This window comes from Phlebotomus papatasi, chromosome 2 (genome assembly GCF_024763615.1).
Source record: "Phlebotomus papatasi isolate M1 chromosome 2, Ppap_2.1, whole genome shotgun sequence".
NCBI classification, from domain to species: Eukaryota; Metazoa; Arthropoda; class Insecta; order Diptera; family Psychodidae; genus Phlebotomus; species Phlebotomus papatasi.
Window position 1 is genome coordinate 8,999,888 of NC_077223.1, and position 19,369 is coordinate 9,019,256.

General features: G+C 39.3%; 4 protein-coding genes across 5 annotated transcripts in view; 3 read left to right on the forward strand and 1 right to left on the reverse strand.

Moving 5' to 3' along the window:
- Window positions 1-1,034: 1,034 nt before the first annotated feature.
- On the forward strand, window positions 1,035-1,852 carry LOC129803656 (CD209 antigen-like). The gene is made up of 2 exons (XM_055850373.1): window positions 1,035-1,111; window positions 1,180-1,852. The coding sequence occupies exons 1-2, from the start codon at window positions 1,042-1,044 to the stop codon at window positions 1,791-1,793; spliced, it is 684 nt and encodes a 227-aa protein (XP_055706348.1). The 5' UTR covers window positions 1,035-1,041; the 3' UTR covers window positions 1,794-1,852.
- A 3,866-nt stretch (window positions 1,853-5,718) lies between these two features.
- Window positions 5,719-6,994, forward strand: LOC129803657 (uncharacterized). Its single transcript, XM_055850374.1, has 3 exons — window positions 5,719-5,890; window positions 5,950-6,121; window positions 6,190-6,994. The coding sequence occupies exons 1-3, from the start codon at window positions 5,783-5,785 to the stop codon at window positions 6,717-6,719; spliced, it is 810 nt and encodes a 269-aa protein (XP_055706349.1). The 5' UTR covers window positions 5,719-5,782; the 3' UTR covers window positions 6,720-6,994.
- A 2,444-nt stretch (window positions 6,995-9,438) lies between these two features.
- LOC129803660 (uncharacterized) lies at window positions 9,439-12,523 on the forward strand. Its single transcript, XM_055850379.1, has 3 exons — window positions 9,439-9,664; window positions 9,738-9,909; window positions 10,451-12,523. The coding sequence occupies exons 1-3, from the start codon at window positions 9,557-9,559 to the stop codon at window positions 11,035-11,037; spliced, it is 867 nt and encodes a 288-aa protein (XP_055706354.1). The 5' UTR covers window positions 9,439-9,556; the 3' UTR covers window positions 11,038-12,523.
- LOC129803659 (protein phosphatase 1 regulatory subunit 12A) overlaps window positions 11,332-19,369 on the reverse strand; it is an 83,719-nt gene continuing 75,681 nt past the window's right edge. For both annotated transcript variants that reach the window (XM_055850377.1, XM_055850378.1), the window contains exons 4-5: window positions 16,508-18,487; window positions 11,332-12,187 (exon numbers count right to left, since the gene is read on the reverse strand). In XM_055850377.1, the coding sequence (XP_055706352.1) occupies window positions 11,468-12,187; window positions 16,508-18,487 (2,700 nt within the window). In that variant the 3' untranslated portion in view covers window positions 11,332-11,467. The remainder of the gene's footprint in view (window positions 12,188-16,507; window positions 18,488-19,369) is intronic.

Below are 19,369 nucleotides of genomic sequence, written 5' to 3' on the forward strand. Positions count from 1 at the left end.
GGGATTCGTGAGTAATGCTGTATAGTATTCTTGGAATTAGTAAATATGTTTAAAGTATTTTTGGGATCCGTGAATACTTTTGAAATATCCTTGTTATTCGCAAATATTTTGAAATATCGGATGAGTCCATAAATATTTTTGAAAAAATCCTTGGGATTCGGGAATAATGATTTTATAGTATTCTTGAGATTCCTGAAAAGTTCTGAAGTAACCCTGGGATTCGTGAATGTTTTTAAAGTATTCACGAAATTTGCGAAATTTACACAACATTCTTGGGATTCGTAAATGCTCTTGAAGTATCTTTGGGATTTTCAAATATTTTTAAAGTATTTTATAGAATATTAATATTTTATAAGTATTCTTGGTATTCGTAAATATTTTAAAAATATTATTGTATTGTGATTCGAGAATACTGTTTTATAGTGTTTTTAGGATTCGTGAATACTTTTAAAATACCTTTGGGATGATTAGTATTCTGGGGATTCATAAGTACTTTTAATTCTTGAGATTGTTGAATGCTCTTGAAGTATCTTTGGGATTCGCAAATCCTTTTAAAGTATCCTTGGTATTTTTAGAAAACTTTTGTATAGCATTCTTGGGATTGATAAATACATTTATAGTAGTATTATTGGGATTCGCAGCTATTTTTATGCATCTTCTAAATTTCCTGAAACACTAAAGAAAATTGTAATGCACCATATAAAGTCAGTATCTCCCTCAAAGGGTTAAAAGTATAATGTTTTAATTTAACGAACCATCTCATAAATCTTTTAATAATTTTGTTTTAGAACATTTCTCATCTGGACTAGAATTAACACCCTTCTCTTCTCAGAAAAAATAGTATATAAAATTTACATGGCTAAGCTTAAGTAAAGATCTTTAATTTATTCAACTCCCACTCTCACTTGCTTCTAAATTCCCGAACTTTTGGCCTCTATCGTGACCAAATTCAATAGATTTTCCCACAATTTTTTTCGCACCGACTCTATGAGAGGCTTCTGATCATTTTCACAGTCTCAGTTTGTTCATATCCAGTCAATCATGAGGTGGGAAATCTTGTTAGTAATCATCTCTCAACTGCCATCAATAATCCCGCAATTGCAGTACAACAGTGAGTTAAATTTTGGGACTTACATTAAAAAAAAGGTCTTTGCTAGAGCAAAACTCTTCTTATTTTAGTTGTTGGATATACAAACAACAATGCCAAGGTGTATCAAGTTGGGACTAAGCAGATCTACGTTGCGAATTGGAGGACCAACTGGCACCAGGCTTATGCAACATGCAGGAGCCTGGGAATGCAAATGGTGACTATCGAGAGCGATGCTGACAATCGCAATCTCTGGGATTTTGTCAATGCCCAGAATTTGGGCGAATGCTGGTTGGGTGGAACTGATCTGGGTAATGAAGGTTCTTGGTCATGGTTTCCGACTGGTCGGCAATTTGTCTACACCCGTTGGGCCCCGGGAAATCCCAACAATCTCGGTGGACAGCATTGCCTACAATTCTGGACACGCTTCCCAACATTCTGGGATGACGATCACTGCTGGCGCGAAAAATTCTTTCTCTGCGAAGCAGTTCAGTGTACATCTCCCGTCCAAGTTCAACTTCCCTCAACTGTTCAGTTACCGTCCAACATACAAGTTCAGCATGGAACTGTTCAGGTTCCTGCCACTATTCAGGTTCAACCGACCTATCAGGTGACATCAAATGTCCATCAAGTGCAACCAGCGGTTCATCTACCCGCAACAGTACATGTTCCAACGGGAGTAAATGGTGCCCTATATGTTTACTAATTTATTGTACCTATCTTATCCCAAAATAAATTATATTCTTATTCATATTAAAAATATTTTTAACCCTGTAACACTTTGAGTCTGAAACGGAATGATTTCATCGAAATCAAGAGCATCTTCTCTATTATTGACCTAATTGTTGTGGCAATAAACCCCCAATAAAAAAACACAATCAAATGATCAAGGTAAGGTAAAATTGCTATTCATATTGCTATTATTATTTAGAAAACTAATCTAAATCTGAAAATTTAAATCAATAAAATTTATCTCTATGATCGATATGGATAAAATCGTCTCGATATGATTTTTTATGGCTCTGGCACACCTTTTAAATCAGGAAAATTTCATGAAGTCGAAATTCAAGTCCCGTTCTTTCTCACACGCTTTGCATATGTCTGTCTCATTCTTTCACACTCTTCTTCTTCTTCTTTTGAACATCATAAGAAATTCAATTAAGCTCAATCGAATTTGAATTGCGAAAGAATACGATAGGCATATGCAAATCTTTTAAGAAAGGGACATAAATTTTGATTCCATTATTTTTACCTATTTAAAAGGAGTACTGCCGGTGCCATAACCTCTGAAATTAAATTCATAATTGTATTTACAAGCATTCTGGATTAAAAAAATAAAACGATTAAGATGTTTGATAATAAGAATATTGGAACATTTGCTCATTCAAATTTGTCACTGGTTTTTCCGATAAAAAATAAATAAAATCAATTATGAATTTAAGAACTTAAAAATTCGTAATTTTTTAGGTTTAAAATTTACTATATAGTAGCAAATAGCTGGAGACTTGCAAAAATATCCTAGATTCCTTCAACCTTCTACTTTGCAAAAATGTACAAACATAAGGAAAAAATTACTTTAGGTAGTCAGGAAAAATTATTTTCTTTATGGGACACCGGTCGGTGTTCCAATCGTCCTTAAAGGGTTAAGGATAGGGCAGTGCAATTTTCTTTTTGATTTAGAACCTATAATTTATGCCTGTTTGTCATGATTTTTTTGACTTTTATGATTTCAAAAATATTTTTTTTTAAGCATTTGAATGTATTTCCCATGGGAACATTAAATAAATTAATTAATAAATAAAAATTAGTAGATAAAACCCATAAAACCAATGATAAACCTAATCCTTGATCGTGATTCTTTCATTGAAAATTCGGATTGGGGGCAAATTCGAAGTCCAGATAATCTTATGGTACTTGAGATTCTTTACAGGCAACCTCTAAATGCGTGCAACTCAAGGTCCATGCAAATTGTCAGAAAATTGTATGAGAAATGTACAAAAATATCTGAAAAACTTTAAAGCCGAATATCTCGGAAACTATGAGAAATAGAGGCCTGAAAATTTACATCCGTGCGTGTAGAGACTCCTTTGAGCTTGAAATATACCAAATTAGCGGTTGAAAAATTCCGCGATCTGCGAAAATCCGCAATAAATTCCGCGATCCGCGAAGATCCACGAAAAAGTCCGCAATCCACGAAAATTCGCGATCAGTGAAGATCCACGAAAAATTCTGTGATCCGCGAAAATCCACAATAAGTTCCACGTTCCGCGATAAGTTTCCCGTTCCACGAAAATCCGTGATAATATCCGCGATCCATGAATATCCACGAGAAATTCAGCGATTCGCGAAAATCCGCCATAAATTCCACGATCCACGAAGATCCATGAAAAATTCCGCGGTCCGAGAAAATTCGCGATCCGCAAAGATCCACAAAAATTCCGCGATCCACGAAAATCCACGTTAAGTTCCACGTTCTGCGATAAGTTTCGCATTTCACGAAAATCCGTGATAAAATCCGCGATCCATGAATATCCAAGAAAAATTCCGCGATTCGCGAAAATCCGCGATAAGTTCCACGATCCACGAAGATCCATGAAAAATTCCGCGGTCCGAGAAAATTCGCGATCCGCAAAGATCCACAAAAATTCCGCGATCCACGAAAATCCACGTTAAGTTCCACGTTCTGCGATAAGTTTCGCGTTTCACGAAAATCCGTGATAAAATCCGCGATCCATGAATATCCAAGAAAAATTCCGCGATTCGCGAAAATCCGCAATAAATTCCACGATCCACGAAGATCCATGAAAAATTCCACGGTCCATGAAAATTCGCGATCTGCGAAGATCCACGAAAAATTCCGCGATCCACGAAAAATTCCACGGTCCGCGAAAATTTGCGATTCGCGAAAATCTGCGTCAAAATGTTAATTAAAACCAGAGATATAGGTCGGTCAATTTTCCAACTTTGACCCATTATATCTCGGGTCAGGGATTCTCGAGCAACTTAAGTATTTTTTTGTTTGATAGGTATGTATAATATGCGGCTACAACATACTAAAATTTGTACAAATTTTGGGCCTGATCGGAGGACATGATATTTTGATAGGGTTACAGTAGGTGAGATTGTTAATAATTTCACCTAATACTGAAAATTGTGAAAAGGGTGGCGACAAGGGTGGCGATTAGGGATTAATTTGACATCAATTTGAAGCTGCATATTTTCTTATAACCTTGACCAAAAACCGCATGTCGATATTTCTTACCGTTCTCTCTCTTAAAAATATTTTATTGGATGGATAATCGGATCGATGCCGACAAGTGGATTCTTAGTAGATATTTTATTTACGATATGAAATATTATCTAAATGAGTGTCAAGCAAACTTTGAGACCGATCACCCGAGGTCGGGTTTCATCTAGTTCGAGTTCCCGGTTAAGGATTTATCGAGAAAATCTAAGAGTTTGCAGTGGTTTATTCGGATTCCGAAGCTATCTCTAGGATCTTCCGATTCTTCATAAGTTTCCCGGGTTCATAGGTATTTTTTGTAGGCTCCTTAACCTGAATCACGGGAATGACGTTTCATATGTTTCCCATATGTTTCTAGCGTGCCGAAAAAACTTTTGAGTTTGTTAGCTGTTTTCTGTCGTTGTAGAATAAATTAGTAAAAACTACAAATACAAAATAAAAGCTAACTTAATAGTGAATAAGCAACCGAAAACCCTAAATTGGCAGCCTACGTAGTTTTGGAGATATTTCGTGAAATGTGTACGAAAACAGGAGAACATTTACACTGAAACTGGTTGCATTTTTCAGACCTAATGTCACCTCCCTGACCTGAATAGTTCGTGTTCTTCGCATTAAGTTTAGTGGTCTTCAAATTAGAGGATAAGTCCAATTCCAAAGGGTCTTATAATCCTAAATAACAATCAATTTTATTGCTTTTTCAGAATCTAATGTGTATATAGTTTGTCCTTAATAAACCAATTTTAAGTTAAATCCATTCAAAAAATCTTGATTGATAAGGAATTAGACCAGTTAAGCCATATGGCTAAACCTTAGGTCAGAAGGCAGTATAACGGCGTTATCACATTTGCACATTAAAATTTTAATGTGATTCACATTAATTGTCGCTTGTGAGCATCCAAATATGTTATTTGTGTCTTTGAGTCACTTAATATTTGGGGTTTGTCTATTTATTGATAAAGAGGTGGACTTGGTCTGAAAAAATAAGTTTAAATTTACGTAAAGCATAAATATTTTTCACATTAAAAAATTAAAGAGAAAATCGCATTAATTTTTCGCATTAATGCTATAAATCAATTTATATCAAATTTTGCGGGCCAAGTCTACCTTTTTATCAACAAATAGATGAAATTTTGAATATAAAATGATTCAAACACACAAATTACACATTTGGCCTCTCACCAGCGACAAATAATGTGAATCATATTAAAATTTTAATGTGCAAGTGTGATAACACAGTAAGAGACTTAGATCTGAAACCTGCATTACATACTTTACACAACACCGTTAAATAATTATGAAAAGTTGGGTGTTCGTTAGTCATTCAAAACCTTACTACACAGGCGTATTGTGTAATTTTACCACGCTATTGCGCATTCTAGCAGTGCAATTTGCAAACAAGTTGTCAGGAAAGTGTCATAAAATTTACCAAATATACCCAGAAAAGTAAAAAGATGCAGAGACAGAGGCGCAAAAGATGCCTGGACAAGCCAATGAAACGATGGACATTGCAAGAAGAAGGTAGAATCCTTGACTTTATCATGGCCAATCAACCAATGGAGGTGAATCTGGGTAAATATTCTGGCCTTTTGAATGCGCTTGGTAACTTTTGCTCCATCAGGTACCCACTGCAAGGGTTTACTACACCACACTGATCAACAATTGGAACTGGACAGTGGAACCCAATTTAATTCGCCACAAAGTTAAGAATATGAAAAAAGTTTACTACAAAATGCTCGCTTGGCGCCAACAAGCAATTGAGACGGGGGATTATGATGATGACATGATAAGGGGTTGGACAAATATTGATCTAAATGACGACTTTATGATTCATAGGATTTATTTCTTTTTTAATTTTTAGAATTTTTAAAAAGACGTTGCCCACATTTCAATAAATTGCAGCAATTATTTTCGGAGGATATTAAGGCTAAGCAAGCAATTGCATCCACAAGATCTTATCAAATGGAAGAGGACCTATCACTGGATCACCTAGATAATATGGATTCTGCGGAGGAAGATGCAGTGATGGATGGTTTGAAAATTGAAATTGAAGAACCAGATTCACCTCCATCAGAAGAAATGCCACAGTTCTATCGTTCTGGAGAGTCGACAGATCCTTTAAGGAATCAGGATTCCCCTGAAACGACTGAGCTCAAGAAGGAGCACTATTCCCTGCAGTGGATGAAGCTGGAGATTGAAAAGGAGAGGCTGACGATTGTCAGGGAAAAAATTGCTCTGCAGAGGGAACAGAATCAAGAAGAGGCTAGGTACAAGATCCTGCAGCTTGAGCAGCAAGAACGGATGAAGAAACTACAAATTGAGAAGGATGCTGAAGTGAAGATGTTTGAACTGAAACTCAAGTACAAAGCTGAACCTAAACCGGAAATGTAGAGTAGAGACAGAAGAATTGCAGGGATGGACCTTCCCTAGACCATCGATGAACTTTGGAGAGAAATTAGGGGGAGACAAGGGGTTTTCTGTCTAAATGCCCTCCCAAGTTCTTTGAGTAGAGAAAGATGGTCAGAATTGGGAGTATAAAACAGCCTGGGAAACTCAGGAAATTTAACAACCAATCAGAATATTTCCCGCGCAAATTTTTGTAATTAACTGACAATGAAATGTGTATAATTTTGAAGTTACATAAATTAGTAAATAATTAAATAAAATCAGAGTTTTATTGAATTTTGAGTTATGTAAATTTAAAAATTATATCATTTTTTCGTAACCCACGTAATTCAATTTTCGTATTTTTTTCGTTCCTTCAGTTCCCCGTGGGTTCCTAGAAAAATGTCTGAATTCCCAGGGATCCCTATTGAAAAATACATAAGTTCCTCGGGTTCCCTGAAAGTGTATAGCTTCCCAGGGAGCTCTGAAAAAAGATATGGGATCTCCGGGTTCCCTGAACAAATATATGGGATGCCCAGGTTCCCTGAAAAATAATAGGTTCACCGGATTCCCTGAAGAAATATATGGGTTCCCCGTGCTCCCTAAAAAAAATACATGGGTTCCACGGGTTCCCTGAAGAAATAAAGGCTTCCCCGGATTTCCTGAAAACCCATATAGCTTCTCTGAAAGTATATGGGTTCCCAGGGATCTCTGAAAAAAGATATGGGATCCCCGGATTCCCTGAAAAATAATGGGTTCACCGGATTCCGTGAAGAAATATATGGGTTCCCCGGGTACCCTGAAAACCCATATAGCTTCCCTGAAAGTGTATGGGTTCCCAGGGATCTCTGAAAAAAGATATGGGACCCCCGGGTTCCCTGAAAAAATATATGGGATCCCCGGGTTCCCTGAAAAATAATGAGTTCACCGGATTCCCTGAAGAAATAAAGGCTTCCCCGGATTTTCTGAAAAACCATATAGCTTCCCTGAAAGTGTATGGGTTCCCAGGGATCTCTGAAAATAGATATGGGATCCCCGGGTTCCCTGAAAAAATATATGGGTCCCTCGGGGTTCCTGAAAAAACACCGGGTTGCCTGAAAAAATACATGGGTTTCTCGGGGTCTCTGAAAAAATACATGGGTCTCCTGGGTTCCCTGAAAAAATACATCGGATTCCCGAGTTCCCTGAAAAATATGAGTTCCCCGGGTTCCCTGAAAAAGTAAAGGCTTCCCCGGATTTCCTGAAAAACCATATAGCTTCCATGAAAGTGTATGGGTTCCCAGGGATCTCTGAAAAAGGATATGGGACCCCCGGGTTCCCTGAAAAAATACATGGGTTCCCCTGGTTCCCTGAAGAAATAAAGGCTTCCCCGGATTTCCTGAAAGACCACATAGCTTCCCTGAAAGTATATGGGTTCCCAGGGATCTCTGAAAAAAGATATGCGATCCCCGGGTTCCCTGAAAAAATATATGGGATCCCCGGATTCCCTGAAAAATAATGGGTTCACCGGATTTCCTGAAGAAATATATGGGTTCCCCGGGTACCCTGAAAACCCATATAGCTTCCCTGAAAGTGTATGGGTTCCCAGGGATCTCTGAAAAAGGATATGGGACCCCCGGGTTCCCTGAAAAAATACATGGGTTCCCCTGGTTCCCTGAAGAAATAAAGGCTTCCCCGGATTTCCTGAAAGACCACATAGCTTCCCTGAAAGTATATGGGTTCCCAGGGATCTCTGAAAAAAGATATGCGATCCCCGGGTTCCCTGAAAAAATATATGGGATCCCCGGGTTCCCTGAAAAATAATGGGTTCACCGGATTCCCTGAAGAAAAAGGCTTCCCCGGATTTTCTGAAAAACCATATAGCTTCCCTGAAAGTGTATGGGTTCCCAGGGATCTCTGAAAAAAGATATGGGATCCCCGGGTTCCCTGAAAAAATATATGGGTCCCTCGGGGTTCCTGAAAAAACACCGGGTTGCCTGAAAAAATACATGGGTTTCTCGGGGTCTCTGAAAAAATACATGGGTCTCCTGGGTTCCCTGAAAAAATACATCGGATTCCCGAGTTCCCTGAAAAATATGAGTTCCCCGGGTTCCCTGAAAAAGTAAAGGCTTCCCCGGATTTCCTGAAAAACCATATAGCTTCCATGAAAGTGTATGGGTTCCCAGGGATCTCTGAAAAAAGATATGGGATTCCCGGGTTCCCTGAAAAAATATATGGGTCCCTCGGGGTTCCTGAAAAAAAAAATACATGGGTTTTTTGGGGTCCCCGAAATAAAACATGTGTCTCTCGGGTTCCCTGAAAATATACATGGGTTCCCCGAAATCCCTGACAAAAATATATGGGTTCCCGGATTTGCTGAAAAACCATATGGGTTCCCCATGAGTTCCCTGAGAAATGTTTGAGTTCCCAGGGTTACTTGAAAAACACATGGGTTCCCCGGATACCCTGAAAAGTGTACGGTTTCCCAGGGATCTCTGAAAAAATACATGGGTTTCCCGGGGTCCCCTGGATTGCCCGGAAAGTTATATGGGTTCCCAAGGATCCCTGAAAAATATAAAGGTTCCCCAGGTTCCACATGGGCTCCCTGATAAAATGTATGGTTTCCCCGAGGGTCCCCTGGCCTGATTGGCTCGAGTTTCCTAAAATGAGTATCCCCTTGTAATTCACATACACATTAACACAGATTGAGTAATTTAATTCCAACACAGTTACAAACTTTCTAGCAGTTTTTGTGTGGAGAGTGTCAAGAGTTTTGTCAATTTACACAAAAAAGTAGGAAAATTTTCACTAAATTGCACAGCAACTAAACTTTCTCCCAACCCCGGAAGTTGACTGGAAAAAAGATGGAGAAGCAGAGAAGAAGAAGATATCTGGACAAACCCATGAAGAAATGGACATGTGAGGAAGAAAATAAAATTCTGGACTACCTAATTGATCATCAACCCATTGAAGTGAGTTAAATATTTTTTTAATTCGTGGCGTGAGTTCCTGAATACCCTGATCCATGCTTAAAATATTTTACAGACCCCAACTGGCAGGGTCTATTATGAGAAATTGGTGGATGCTCTCAATTGGAGTACTGAGCCCAATTTAGTTCGATTTAAGGTCAATAATATGCAGAGGAGTTACTACAAGACGCTGGAATGGAGACAAGCGACCATTGAAAGTGGAGATTATGATGATGAAATGATTAAAGGTATGAAGACCTTTGTAGGTTCCCTGTGTCTCTCTTTTGTAGGCCCCTTGGGTACTTCTGACATAGGGATTTTTTCTCCTATTTTTAAATGGAACTGAGTCATTCAATTGGTTTGTGAAGCTAAATTATACCATGGCAAGGTGTAGTCCTATACGGTCCAGTGAGGGGATCAGTAAGGTATCTGGACGAACTATGCGCTGGAAGTCCTCTATGAGAAGCCAGACATTATGATCGCCATCAGAGCTATCAAATAGTGAGCCTAGGGATAAGGATCAGACCGATCTCCCTTGTAGAGGTATTGAATTCTTTGGCTGGAATATTGCAGCCACCTAAAGTCCAGTTCCAGTGAGCTTAGAAGCAAGGATGAGAGCTGTCCCTAAACAGCTCGAGGTCCCCCAAACGAACATTGCAACCACCTAACGCCCAGTTCTATTTAAAAACAGGAGAAAAATCCCTATTTCAGAGGTGTTCCAGTTCAATCACAATCCTCAAACCTCACCAAACTCTCCAAATAATGACTTTCTTCCGGAAATCCTCACAGAATACATCAAGAGACGCTGTCCTCACTTCAAGAAACTGGGAATCCTCTACGCGACAAATCAAAAAGCCCAGAAAGCCCTACTAAATGCATCAAATAAACATGAAGGACCACAACCACCTCAACCCTCCACAGATCCCATGGAAGATATGGACAGCCCTGAAGCTTCCACAGATATGCTGGAAGTTTTCAAAGTTGAATATCAAGAGCCAGATTTGAATTGGGTGTCACAGTCCTCAAGCCCAGATAATACCCGTGTCCAAGACCCATCAATTGTAGAATCAACGGATCCCCTGAAGGACCTAGACAATGCTCTCTATGCCAAAGGAACCTCCAAAGAGGCAATGGAGCTCAAGAAGGAGCAGATATCTGTGCAGTGGATGAAGCTAGAGATTGAGAAAGAGAAGCTATCTATCGTCAAGGAGAAGATCGCCCTGCAGCGATATCAAGCCCAGGAAGAGGCCAAATACAAAGTCCTGCAGCTTGAGCAGCAGGAACGGATAAAAAAGCACCAAATTGATAAGGATACAGAGGTGAAGAAATATGAGCTGTCGCTGAAGTACAAATCGGAACTCAAGACTGAAATGTAAAAGAATATTACTCACGAGTCTTCAATAAAAACTTCCGGGAGATTGAGAAAAGGCACGAAGGACAGAAAATTGCTTGTTTTAATCAAACTTTTCTCCGGACCACTGAAATTTATTAGCGGCATTTGACAGCCAATCAGAAGCTTTCGCGCCAATATTCCGCAGACTTGAGCGACCTCTGTCAGAAAAATCTGGAGGTATTTTAAATCATAACGGACACAAACATGGCGTCTTGAAAATAAGCTTCAGCTTCCGGGAAATCTTTTAAAACATGCTACAACCATTAAAAATACACAATAGTACAAAATTTCTTTATTAAATCTGCTTTACAAGCTTTGAGAGAAATTGTGCATATTAACAAGTCGCAGAGACAAATGTACAGGATGATTAATGGGGGGTGAGGATATTAAATTAGTGCAGATGAAAACTCCCTTCAGACCAAACTGGAAGCCCCAACATTGTAAACACGCGTTCGATTGGCCGTGCCCCCAAGATCGCTGTCCGTCTGCCCCGAGAGACTCGGACTGGGCCCATGGGAGCTCCCACAGATCTTGGTACTGTAGCCAGAATCATTGTTCATATCCCGCTCCAGCTGTGCCTGTTCCATCATCTGCTGCTCCATTTCCATTTCCACGAGATTGGCATACCCAAATTTCCTCGCTGACAGCAGTTTCTCTCTCTGCGGCATCACACGAACAGGATTATCGTACTCCGGCTGAACCAGGAAGTCATTCACATGATACGGCAGTGGATTGCGATTGCGTGAATCAGAGAAACTCGTGATCATCTCATCTCCCGGAGCTCCATAGCGATTTTTGTGGGGTAATTCATGAAAATAGGCATCCTTGGGAATCAAGGCTGTTCGATCGAAATGTGCCTGACCATTAGCTGCCCAGGTGGTCTGTCCATTCGGCAGACAACCATTAGCCTGGCCAGATTGACTCAGACCCGACCGATAGTTGGCTACCTGAGGCTGTGCTCGATGATAGGTAAGTGGCAGGAGAGATTCCTCTATGTGCTGATCGAACACCATGCCATTCATCTGGTGCGTTGGATAGAAATTCTGAGACCCATCGGGTTCCATTTCTTCATCCTGATGCTCAGGATCATCCGGACCGTCCTCATCACTGCTCTCAGACTCTTCCTTCACGTGCTGCAAAATTCATGCATAAATTTGAAGGTACTTCACTTTTACGCCTACAGCGCCCCTAGCGTCATTCTAGTGAAGCTGAGACATACCAAAGAGTTTCCCATCACTACAAAGCGCCTTTAACTCAAAGCAAATAGAAGCAAGTAGAAGCAGAGATAGGCCAAAAGCAAAAGTGTGAGCTTACTCCAATTTAGTGCAAACCTTAGGACCTAGGAAAGTCCCAAAACCAAGTCATAACCTCTTAAATTTTACACCCAGCTTCATGCCAAATGAAGCGATCACAGAATCACAAATAAAGACAAAATTAGTTAATTTCTATGACCTGAAAATTAGTTAAAATTAGTTTAGTTAAGTTAATTCTTTCGTCTCCTTTGGAACTCTGGGTACCCATGGAAAAAATAATTTTTTTGGACTATTTAGAATCGATAAAAATCCGATTCTTGTGGATGATTACAAACTATAAGGATGTCCAAATCTAGGATATTTTTTGCAGGATCCCAATTAACTCCTGAGCTATGATATTCTTGGTCAAAAATCGTGAATTTTCGATTTTCTGCTTCCTTGCAGATATTGTGACTTTTTTGATATTTCTAGACCCGAATAAGGAAAAACCTCTCGGGGCCAATAAGTATGATACCTAACAATAACAGATTACATAAATTCGAAAAACTATTTTTTCTTAAATTTTCAAAAAACTTGTTCAAACTTTATGGGTACTCTCATCCGCAAAAGTCTAGACGTCAAATGTAAGGTTATCCCGCCAATGCCCGCCATTTGCTTTTTGACACCAACCTTGTAAGAAAATTCCAAGCGGGAGCGACATTTTTGCCAATATAGGCGATAATTTTGACATTTGGCAGCGAAGGAGATTGCTTTCGGGGAAGTTTTTCCTATTCTTCAGGATTTTGGTGAATTCTGATTGTCCAGGAAGTGTTTTTTTGGCTCTTGAGAAAGCTTAATGTGTCTGCAATAACATCGTGTTGAGAGAAATGTGTGTTAAAGTGTTATTGTGTGAAATATTTTGAGGAATCTGTTTACAAGCTGGAGCTGGGTATCCTTTCAGCACTTCCTGGACATCCCACAAGATACTGGTCAATAATTCACCTTGTTTTAGTTATCAACATCGTACAAGAGTCCTTTGACACGCACAAATAGTTTACAAAATCGATAATATTGGCTTTGGGAAAATTGAAGTGTGTCTCCTTTTCGTTCTTTTGGAAACGAGAGTACCCATCAGTTTTCCAATTTCCCAGAGAAGGAAAAAATTCTTTCTCTGTAAAAGGATCATATTTGACCACTAAGAGTTACAATAAAGTGAGTTTTACTGAAATGCGTTCGCTGGATATGTTGTGGTCCGGAAAGAGTTAAATGAGTTAAAATTAGTTTGTCATTTTCGAAAATTTGAATTTTCGGACAAAATCGTAAGCATTTTGGCTTTCTTCGGGAACTAAAAACACTTCGAGTGAATCCAAACTTATTCGAATCGGCCGAGTTTTATTTTAATAAAAAAAAAACAGAAAAGAACCCTCGTAATTCGCAATAAAAATTATAAAAATCGAAAATTTTCAATATTCTTCGATATAAGTTTGATGCTCAGCGTATGATTCTCAGTGACAAAACAAAAATAATGATATTTCATCCGGGTAACAGGAAAGTTGATTGAATTCGAATTGACCAAAAAATCTATTGAAATTAATCGATTTTTGCAAAAAAGTCGATTGGAGCCAGGGTTACTACCCTTTTTGGTTAATTACATGGAGTGGGTGTTCTCCTTTTGCAAATTATTTTTTTCAGAGTATAAGGAATTTACTTAGATATTGCTATATGATTCGCAAAATGGGCACTAATGAAATATTGTTATCGTACTATTATGCAATGATTGAATCTAGATTGAGATATGGCTGGTCCTGCTGGGGTTGCTGCTGTTCTAGTACTTTAAATCCACTGATAGTCCTTCAAAAAAAGATTATTCGCATTATCTCCGGGTCCAGTAGAATCGAACACACTCCCCCGCTTTTTCGGAGATGGAGTGTTCTGACTTTGCATGCTTTGCTTGTTGTTGCTCTGTTTAGAATGTTCATTAAAGGGAATAATGGTAACGGGAGTGTTTATGCTCCTGATGGGTACTCGCGCAATTCTGATATTATCCCTGTCCCTTGGCCTAAATTTGAGTGGTATAAAAGATCATTTAAGTATAAATGCCCAATAGTTATTAATAACTTAGTTCGCGTGGGAGTACCGCTTTTTGGTGCGGCGGTTGTGGGACATCTCTCTGCCTGTTCTAGGACGGATCAAATCGGGCTCTTGTTTTCACGGTATGACGCTCGTAATTTATAATTTTGTGCTGTGTGTATTACAATTTCAAATTTTCAAATTTTCGCTTTTTCCTTGAATAATCATTTTTTACTTTTTGTCTTATCTTTTTTCTTTTATTCGTTAATTACTTAATTTTAGCTATTTAGTTAAGAAAATAAGGGATTGACTGGCTCTGATTTGTGTGGGGTGTTGTCGCCGCTCACTGTGGATTTGCGGGCCTCTTTAAATTTCGCTCCGCATCCCTATATGCTTTTGCGTTGTGCTTTGCAAATGTTTTATGTTTTGGTAAATTATGTGAGTCAAAATATTTGTAACGACTTTGTAAACTAAAGAATGCTTTTACAGCCAATGATGAAGCATTTCCGCCGTTTGGCTTCGGAGGCTGGTCACCAACGCTAAGACGGCGGCGAACGCATAGTATGGGGGGTATGCGAAGTTGAATAAAACTATTATTATTATTATTGTAAGATTAATAATGGAAACCCAGGGGCAAAATGTGACAAAAGGGAAATTATATAAAATTCGATATCTTCAAAGATAGAAGAGATCGGGACTTCAAATTTTTATCATAGCCTTCATAAATCTTCATATAGAATCCAAAGTCACCAGGATTGGAGGAGGTTAGTGCGAGAAGCGTGGTCCCTTAAAGGAACGTTGCAGTCACCTAGGTAAGTAACTAAGTTAAAAGCCATAGGGTAAATTAAGCTAATTCAAAACCTGCTCCAAATGGAAATTTTTCGCTGCTACAAATGGAAACGTCATTGTCTCCATCATAAATACAGTACTAAAATATTATATTTATATATTTTCTATAACTCAGTTTCATTATTTAGTTAATTTTGCTCAAAATAAAGCGAAAATCCATTCATATTCACAAATTTTAATTTCTTAATTTCTTAGAAAAATTAAAAGTGTACCTTTTCACCATTGAATTTTTCATCGATCGACCATGTTTTCCAATGAAAAACACAATAGGGTGACTGTTGTTTATTCATTTTGCTTAACATTTATGTCATATTTCTGGCTAATTTTTGTTAAATTAAGTGCTAATCTTTATTGTTAACGGTACGTGAAGTTTTCAAATGAAAAATAATTAATTCGTGAACAAAAAGGGTTTTTCTGAAGTATCTGCAAATGCTTCAATAGGAAACTCCGGAAATATTTTTTTGGAGAGATTTTCTTATTATTTTACGTGCGAAAGGAAAAAAAGACCAGGAATAAGAGCAAATCCTGCACTAAGGAGCAACTCAACAAGGTTTTGGAAGCCTTTCGTCGCGGCTTCACTTACAATGTTTGTCTCCAATTAGAAACTTTCCCTTGTCTCCATTTGGATTAATATGTTTCCAATTGAAGAATTTTACGCTCGCGTATTTTTCTTGTATTTAAGAAGTTTTCAAATTATATTTAAAGAATTTTCACTAAAGAGTAACATTCTAGAAGAGTCAAGGAGCAAATTTATGTAATTCTCTTCAGAAAAAAATATGAACCTAATGTGTTGAATCTTCTGTAAAAGCTAAAGCGTTTGGAAATGGTTTTGAATTAGGACATTTACCCTATGGTAAAATTCCCCCGGTGGTTTATTTCTGGGATAAAATCTCCCTACCGTGTGCTATAATCCTCTCAAGTGTGTCTCTGATAGAATCTAGTTTATCGAACTATAAAAAAGTGTCTCATTGAAGCAGACAAGATAATTAATTATTGCGACGAAAAAAAATGAGAAGGGAGATTTTGATTCAAGATATTCTCCTTTTAAATGGACCTTGAGTGAGTCCGAGGAATTTTTATTTCTTCTTTGATCATAAGTAATTAATACTGCAATAATTTTACTATAAATAAGTTACAATGACATTAAAGCATGCTGCGACTGAATTATAGACAAAAAAAGCCCACATAAAATGAGGAGTGAAGTAATAAAATTGAATCTAAAATGTCCCATGCACATGCACCTTACAAAAAAAACTGGTTGTAAAATCTAGAAGGCAAGAAAATTGAGAAAATTAGTCTGACCTGAGCCTTGGTTCTTGTCATCTTCCCCTGGATTTTCGCCACTAGCTCGTGAACTTTGCTCCTGGGCTGAGTCTTTAGCGTCTTAATTTCACTGTTCTTGATCTCATACTTCGTCGGCAGGGTGTTTTCCACCTGGCCAACAGCTTCATTGGGATCTGTTGGATCTGGTTCATGCCGATTGTGATCATGGGCACTTTTTCTCAACACCTGACTCCTCCAGTGAGATCCATTGAGAATGCGACTTTTTAGCTCATGCAGTTCCCTCATATTGGTCAATTCTGACACCATTTCATCGGCTTTCTCCTCTGCCACAGATCCTGATACTTCAACGCTCTGGGCCAGGGAATCCTGGGGACTACTGGAGACATTCTTTTCGGATTTGATGGTATTGCTGGAGGAGGTATTGTGATCCTCAAAGCAACTATTTTGGTAGAAGCCATTGACCATTGGCGGTGTTTGGGAAGTTCCCTCGTTAATGGACATTTCCGGAGCTCCCTGCCGGACACGTTGGTTGAAATCAGGTACATAGACACTGCTCCCTGAGTCACTCATACGACTCCTCGATCTTCCCGTTGTGTCTTTCTCCTTCACGTGCTGCACCTCTTTGGCAATCTCCGGCGACACTGGAGCCACAGTTACTTCCTCTTCTTCCTCATCCTTGCCGACAATTTGATTCATCAGGGACGCCGTGATCTTCTCCATTTCCTCCGCAATGTACTGCGAGTCATCCAGATCCGCCGTTCCCATTCGCGTCCGGGCTTTTTTCCGGGAATGCGGAAAGAGTTTCATGAGTTCCTTGTTTCTCCTCCTCGTAGCCCGTTCCATCTCAATGATTTCATGTGTCTTGGTCAGGAGTTCTTCCAATCTCTCAGACACATTCAACACTTCCCCATCGAGTTTCCCTCCGTCGCTGGCGTTCCTGTTCGTTGAACTCCGTTCACTTGATCGCCTTGAAGTCCGGGAAGCTTCTTTCGTTGCAACACTGCTCGCCACATCGCTTCTGTGCACTTCCACCTCGTGAGTGTCCAGGAGATCAACACTTCGACTCAGGGCACTCGTTGATGACTTCAGGCGCCCCTCAACTGCATCATCCAGAAGCTCAAGACTCCTGCACCTCGTCAGAGTGTTGTTAGCTTCATCTTTCCGGGACTTACTCGTGTGATGCTTTTCATTTGTCGTTGCCCTTCCCAAGCCTCCCCTCTTCAGCCACTGTTCCAGATGCAGACGCCTCCCTTCGCACCGAATCCTGTCAGCAATCATAGATCTTGTCAACTCACCAATTTGATCCTCCGTCCTCAACGCCAAGGCCGTCACTTTGCTGTCCAACTTCTCCGTGGCCCTATCCACATACTTCCGGATACTCTTGCGATTCTTCGTGATCTTCTCCTCGATGTGCCTGAAAAAGGGACCACAGTAGCACGTATTTCCCACCCCAATTGGTCCCTTTCGAATATTCCCCGCCAGATCCAGGTAGTACTGTTCCCCCTTGGCCAATGGTTCCTTTGGCAACGTCTCCAGCTTCGGTGATGGAAAGGACCTGGGATCCGGGAAGTAGTGGCATCCGTATGGTGACCAATGCTTAGGATCAGGTTGCTGTGCATCCACCTTGTCAATCCCCTTTTTCCCCTTATCCCGACTCTTTTCCCTCTTCCGGTCCTTCTTGGAGCTACTGGAACTGCGATCTCTGTCCGACTTTTTAGCTTCTTTGGGTGGAGCATTGAGAATTTCGAGGATCTCCGTCAAACCTTTCCGGATAACAATGTCACGGGGTGTCTCATTCTGTCCATTCTTCTGATCCTGCTTGCATCCAGCCTCAATGAGGATCCTCGTGAGCTTTCGACGTCCCATCGCACAGGAAATATGCAAAGCTGTATCACCATTGAGATTCACCCGCTGAAGGTCACACTTGGCCGACAGGAGGATCCTCGTGGCCCCTGCATGGCCATATCGACAGGCTGTGTGCAGTGGTGTATCACCGTACTGCGAAAAAAAAACCATAGAGCCAAGTTATGAAAAGCATAAGTAAGTCCTTAATAAGTACTTAATAAGTCCTTAAATGAGGCATTTTTTGGACGAATACGAATACTTAAATCTGAAAAACATAACCTCAAAATCATCATCACCCATCATCCACCACTTCAGGAAGATGTTCGTAGTCGATCTCAAAGCGCTCCCAGGGCAAGATTCTGAATTTGATTCAGCCACCTTGTTCTAGGTCTACCCCGACATCAACGCTTCCTTACAATGGCTTCCATAGCTTTTCTAGGGAATTTTATACCCTCAAAATGTTATTAACCCATTCCTTACCATGGTATTATACATCATACACAAATTAAGTGATTTTAGATGATTTATTTCTGGGCAACTGATACTCGAATTGCTGTCGGGAATGGATTTTTAGTAACTTTAGTTCTTCAATTACCTGAGGAAGTTAGTCCAATAGAGATAAAAATACATTTTATTATTGTTTTCTTGCTTCGCGGAAGGTCATACAAAATTTTTGCTCAATATGGCGGACGGAAAATTCAACATCCCGTCGAATTTGTTAAAATTGGCCTTCATCCTCTTTCCTGATTTGAATTCTGGTTGCAAATTTGTTTTCTTGGATAGTTACTCTATCTAAATCAACATAGTTTGTAATGAATTAATGCACAGAATTTAAATTCAGTGACTGTTAAGACGCGTGTTTGACAAGGGTTCCCCGCGCCCTCATAATAGGTAAAATTTTTTTCTTTTCAAAAAATTCACCTATTAATCTGTAGGAAACTAATCTCAAAATATGAACATTCTATCTCAAGTATTTCTGGTACATTGACTGAATGGTTTCAAAAAAAAGATTTAAAGATTTTAGGGCAACTACTT

Coding starts and splice junctions, on each gene's coding strand:
- LOC129803656 (XM_055850373.1), top strand. CDS start 1,042: ATGAGGTGGGAAATCTTGTTAGTAATCATCTCTCAACTGCCATCAATA. Junction 1,112..1,179: donor CCCGCAATTGCAGTACAACA/GTGAGTTAAATT, acceptor TTCTTATTTTAG/TTGTTGGATATACAAACAAC.
- LOC129803657 (XM_055850374.1), top strand. CDS start 5,783: ATGCAGAGACAGAGGCGCAAAAGATGCCTGGACAAGCCAATGAAACGA. Junction 5,891..5,949: donor TGGCCAATCAACCAATGGAG/GTGAATCTGGGT, acceptor TTGCTCCATCAG/GTACCCACTGCAAGGGTTTA. Junction 6,122..6,189: donor TGATGATGACATGATAAGGG/GTTGGACAAATA, acceptor TTTAATTTTTAG/AATTTTTAAAAAGACGTTGC.
- LOC129803660 (XM_055850379.1), top strand. CDS start 9,557: ATGGAGAAGCAGAGAAGAAGAAGATATCTGGACAAACCCATGAAGAAA. Junction 9,665..9,737: donor TTGATCATCAACCCATTGAA/GTGAGTTAAATA, acceptor AATATTTTACAG/ACCCCAACTGGCAGGGTCTA. Junction 9,910..10,450: donor TGATGATGAAATGATTAAAG/GTATGAAGACCT, acceptor AAATCCTCACAG/AATACATCAAGAGACGCTGT.